The sequence below is a fragment of the Corvus kubaryi genome, unplaced genomic scaffold (assembly GCF_017639235.1).
Source record: "Corvus kubaryi isolate FWS band 111438036 unplaced genomic scaffold, C.kubaryi_AGA036_p1.0 37334, whole genome shotgun sequence".
NCBI lineage: Eukaryota > Metazoa > Chordata > Aves > Passeriformes > Corvidae > Corvus > Corvus kubaryi.
The window spans coordinates 24610295-24615771 of record NW_024581108.1 but is presented as its reverse complement, the minus strand read 5'-3'; the positions used below and the strand labels follow the sequence as shown (position 1 = coordinate 24615771).

Genomic DNA, 5477 nt, shown 5'->3' with positions numbered 1-5477 from the left:
TGTCACCCCAAGGAGGGATGGACATCCCAGGAGCTGGGAGCTGTCACGGAAGGTCCGGCTGTCACCTGAGGACAGATGGCCATCCCAGGGACCAGCTGTGGCTCAGCAGGGCTGCTGGAGCCTGGCCTGGAGCTGCAAGCCAGAAATACCCCGAGCCACAGTTGGGGCTGGGAACACAGTCTGGGAACAGGACAGAGCCCCACAGCCCCGCAGCCCAGAGGCTGCAGCTTTCCCATGCCCCCAGGACAGATGGACAGCTCTCCTCTGCTCCACCACGGACAATTCCTGCTGCTCCTCTGTCTCCTCTGTGTGTGGGGGACACAGCAGCTTGGGGCCATGGAATGCAGCACCACAGGAGGCCACACACCAGCACGGTGCTGACTGCTCCCAGACAGCTCCTGGAGCTTCTCCCTCCTCCAAAGCACTGCCACATCTCCTCTCTCCAAGGAGGAATGGGTATGGATTTACAGGAAGCACCTGCAAAGCTCTCCAGAGCCCCAGCAGCCAGGATGTGCTGGAGAGCATCATCCCAACCTCCCAGAAACCTTGGGGTTTCTTCCAGGCAGCTTTAACTCCAAATTTCACATTTGCTATCCCCTTCCCAGCCCCCAGCCCAGCCTGCCCCAGGTAAGACCCCCCTGGTGCAGCTCTCCCTGGCCTCATTCCAAAGGGGAGCAGGGTTTGGGGAGTCCCTCCACGAGGAGCTGGGGCTCACCCTACAGCACTAAACCCCCATTGCTGTGGCTGGGTCACAGAGGGGGTGCAGGCTTTACTCTGCAGTTACTCCAGGTAGCAAAGCACTCCTCAGAGTGCTGAGCTCAAACCCAGCCTTTCGACTCCTGCTTTAATCCCATTAATCTGATGACCGTGGGTTTAATCTGCCCTGTAACTCACGGGACTTCCAGCTCCCCAGCTTCCCCCACACGACCCTGATCTGTCCCTCCTTATCACAGCAGCACAGATCCAGCCCCGAGGGACGTGTCCCACCCCGAGGCCACCCAGCAGCCACCCAGGGCCAGGCAGGACAGGCTGGAGGAGAGGCTGTTCCCAAACACAGAGCCTGCACCACAACCCCAGACTTTCTCCCTATCCAAAACCTTTTCCTGGATTTTTTTTCCTATTATTTAGGCTACAGCTACACGGTCTGGAGCTAATGGAGAGGAGGAACCCCGGCAGTGAACAGGGCACCAGTGCACCACCACAGTTAAGCCACAACAGGTGTCACCCCAGTTTTGGGACCTTTTTCCTGACACAGATGCTGCCTTTGGGGCCCTCGCTCCCACCCCGCCCTCAGCATCAGGACATCATTTTGAGGGGTTGGAGCCTGATGTGGCCCCAAATTCAGGCTTGCTGGATGGACAGTGGGGTCTGTCAGCAGGGACTGGGAGAGATCCCTGTGGTCGGAACACTGCTCCCACACACATGGATATGGCAGGGAAATGGAAATGTTGGCAAGCTGCATCTCTGGGCTCAGCTTTGGCCACAAACCAGGCCAGTGTGGACAGCAAAGACCACAATCCATGGGAAAGGTGGGGAGAAGGAGCGTGGGGCTGGGCTGTGCACACATCCCCCTGGGAATTTTGGTTTGTGCGTACTTTGGTGGATGCTCACAAAGGAAATCCATCACGAGGAGGGGACTGGAGCCGCTTCTGGCTCCAGCAGAGCACCTGAAAGGGAGCAGTGGGACAGACACAAGGCCCACAGACCCTCAGACCCTCAGCCAAGGCCAAGACAAGCAATTCAGTTGTTTTGCAAATGAACTGCAGCGTGCTGATAAGACCCTGGGATGCTGCCAACACCAGAGACAACCACCTGGGTTCTGGGGCAAGTGCTGGCCAAGGAAATGGCTCACCACCCTCCAGCACCCCTGCCTGGCACCAAAAACACGGCCTGTAACTTTTCCAAGATGCTACAAAGGCCTTTTCCCACAGCAGAGCAGCCACTTGCTGAGAGACACTAATTAGGAGACACATGGCTGGGGGCGGATGTACTTTGGGGCTGCTGGAGCACAACTCGAAGCCCTTCAGCAGCAGCCATGCATTCAGCTGCTTCACCTGCCTCAGAAGTGACTCTCTGTTCCCTGAGACTGCCAACACCAGCTCCAGCAGCGGGCCTGGAACGCTCTCCATGCTGGGAGCTCAGCCTCCCTCCAGCAGCTGGAACCCTCCATGCCCCCGATCCCGAACCCTCAGCCACGGCCACTTCATGCCTGGCAGTGGCCAGCAGGAAAATCCCTGGAGCACTGACACCTCGGGCCAAGATCCCTGTAAAAACACCGGACTCACAGCTGCCTTTGGGATGATGAGTCTGTAACGACTCTGTTGGTTCTGCAGAGCCCCAGCTCCCCTGAAGCGCCAAGCCGGTGACGCAGCTGATAAACTTGGGAAGAGGAGCCACTTCCACCTTGTTTCCCTCGGAGCTGGCACACGGCAGCACAGTCATGTAACAGCTTGTCCAAAGCAAATAGCAAAAAAAAAAATAAATAAAACCAAATAACTGGAGCTCACTGAGAGCTGTAAGCAGAGGCTGAGTCAAAGGTGGGACCCGAATGCCACGCCAGATGAACCAAACCACGGCTGGTTTCCTTCTGAGTAATTTTCCCTGCATTTCTCCCTGTTGTTTCCATGTGAATGTACCTAAGACACCTTCAGCTAACTCTTCTTGCTCCTCCAGTGTCCCCAGAGGAGCTCTATAGCAAGAGCATGCTCCGAGATGTGAAGTTCAGGACAGTCAGTGGCTCAGAGCTTGGCTGTGGAAGTTGCCAGGTGGGCACAGTCTCCCTGTGCTGCCCCTCTCCACACGCTGCACCTCTGATCGCTTTTCAGCCCAGCTTTTTGTTCTCCAGCCAATGCCCTCATCGGGATTTTCCAAATTTTGAGCCTCCCACCGAAGGAAATATTATTGTCCTTTTTATTTACAAAAGGAAATATGGATATTTTTACATGAGTGACCAGCGCAGGGCTGTGTGCAACGCCCTTGTTGGACTGTGCACCTCTCCAAAACTTTACCCTCCCTGTTTTTCCTTCCTGTTTTTGCCATCCTTCTAGAATAGAAATCACTTCTAAATCCTCTCTTGTTTTGCATCGACGCCGTTTCACCGTTCCCCTGCCCGGTGAGTCAGCTTCCCCCCCGGGTCGGTCTTTCACACATTAGCAGAGGAGAGAAGGAAGTGTCGGGAAAAGAAATACGCTGGGATTGCCCAATCCTGCCGAGCTGGGGCTCAGCACGGCTGCTCCCGAGCCTCGCCTGGACCAGGAGCCCCTCACCAGCCAAGGGACACAGGCACAGCTCATCCCAGCTCCTTTGGATTTGGATGTCGGACACGGGACAGGCGGCACTGCCCTGCCTGGGAGCTGCCAGCCCTAAAACCCGGGTCTCCAGGGGTGGCTGTGCGGGGTGGGTGCTGACACCCATCTCCTGCAACTCCCCGCTCCTGGCACCCGGCCAGAGCACCCGGTGACACGCACCGGTATTCCCGGCAGGTTTTCCCCGTGGACAAATGCCCTTTCCCAACGCATCCCTCCCGCCGCGGGTGTCGCGCGGGCACCGGCATTCCAGCCATCTGCCATCCATTCCCGGACACCACCTGGGGCAGGATGGAGTTATTAATAACAGCACATGCCCCGAGTCCCCGGGCACCGCCGGCCCTTCACCATCGCTGCGCGGCCAGGTGGGCTTTTCACACCGCCCTCTCCGGAGCCGTAATCACCCGGCACAGACAAAACTATCGCACACCCGTAGCACCCCACGGCATCAGACCCCGCTTTTCCCGAGCGGCTCCGTGAGCTCCGGCTGGAGGGAGCAGGCGATGAATGAGCCGTGCCAAATCCACGGAAAGAAAACAACCTGTGGTGTACCCGCGGTGGAGATGGATCCCCATCCATCCCCGTCTCCATCCCACCCTCATCTCCATCCCCACCCCTACTCGGGGGTCATCCCCAGCCCATCCCAGCGCTGCCCCGCCGGAGATGCGCGGGCAGGGACCCCCCGCTCCCGGTGCCGACGGGGCGGCCCCGCGGGCACTCACCGCCGCCGCCGCCGAGGCTCTCCCGCAGGAACTGCCCGCTGGAGAGGTGCTGGAGCCCGAAGCTGCGGGCGATCCTCTCGCACACCGTGCCCTTGCCCGAGCCGGGGGGGCCGAGCACCACGGCGCGCAGCAGCTTGGAGGCCATGGCCGGCTGCCGGCGCCGGAGCGCTGCGGGGCAGGACACGCGTCAGCCGCCCCGGCCGCGCTCCCCCCGCACCGCCCGGACACATCAGCAGGGCGGGGGGACCCCGCGGCCGCTCCCCCCGCCCGCCCCCTCGGGCCGCGGCACCCTGGGATTTGTAGTCCCGGAGCCGCCCGCCCATCCCCCGGCCCGACGGGGCCCCCGCGGTCCCGCACATGCCGGTCCGGCACATCCCGGCTCGGGCCATCCCGCTCCGGCACATCCCGGCTCGGCGCACCCCGGCCCGGAGCATCCCGGCTGGCCGGAGCCGCGCTGCCCATGGAAGCGGCTCCCGGGGCACGTCCCGCACGTCCGTCACGGCCGTGCCCGCTGGGAGCCGGGGGGGACCCACGGGGGACCGCGACCACCGCGGCTGCAGCCTGCGGGTACAACCTGTGGGTGCCCCGCCTGCGAACAGCCGGAAAACAGCTGTGGGCGTGCAACCTGTGAATGCACAGCTGGAAAACTACAGCCCGGGGAGCTACAACCTGTGGATGCACAGGCGGCGCGCACACACAGCCTGGAGATGGTGCACAGCCTGTGAACAGGCTGGGAGAGCAGCGTGCAAGAGCAGCCTGTCCCCGTACAGCCTGGCACACAGAGCCTGGCACACACAGCCCGCCGTGCCCAGGGGCTGCTCAGCGCTGGTGACACCGTGGGGATGCCCGTGTCACTCCGTCTGTGTGACTGCGTGTGTGTGGCTCTGTGTGTGTCATTCCTTGCGTGTGCACGTGTGTCACTCCCTGTGTGTGTCCGTGTCACTCCCTGTGTGTGCCCGTGTCACTCGCTGTGTGTCTGTGTGTGACTCCCTCTGCGTGTCCGGCTGCATGTGTGTCTCCCTGTGTGTGCGTGTGTCACTCCGTGTGCGTGTGTCACTCCTTGTGTGTGTCACTGTGTGTGTGTGTCACTGTGTGCGTGTGTCACTCCGTGTTCGTGTCACTGTGTGCGTGTCACTCCCGGCGCTGTCCCGGCGGGCGCTGCCCTGTGTCCGTGCACGACCGTGCCTGTGCACACGCGTGTCATACGCGTGGCCGCCGCTGCCGCGGACACCGCGGGGGCCGTACCGGGGCCGTACCGTGCCCGTGCCGGGGCCGTACCGTGCCCGTACCGTGCCCGTGCCGGGTGCGCGCTCCCGCGGGTGCCGCCGTGCCCGCGGTCGGGGGCGCGCGCCGCTCCCCGGCCCCCTCCCGCCCGCGCGCGCCCCCGCCACGCCCACGGGACGCCCCCGGGACCGCCCCCGCGGTGTCCGCGGCAGCGGCGGCCACGCGT

At 62.1% G+C, this 5477-nt stretch overlaps 1 protein-coding gene across 1 annotated transcript in view; it reads right to left on the bottom strand.

Annotated features, from left to right (window-relative positions):
* AK4 (adenylate kinase 4) overlaps positions 1-4256 on the bottom strand; it is an 11489-nt gene extending 7233 nt beyond the window's left edge. The window contains exon 1 of the mRNA XM_042030920.1: positions 4028-4256. Within this exon, the coding sequence (XP_041886854.1) occupies positions 4028-4172 (145 nt within the window). The 5' untranslated portion in view covers positions 4173-4256. The remainder of the gene's footprint in view (positions 1-4027) is intronic.
* Between the last annotated feature and the right edge of the window lie 1221 nt (positions 4257-5477).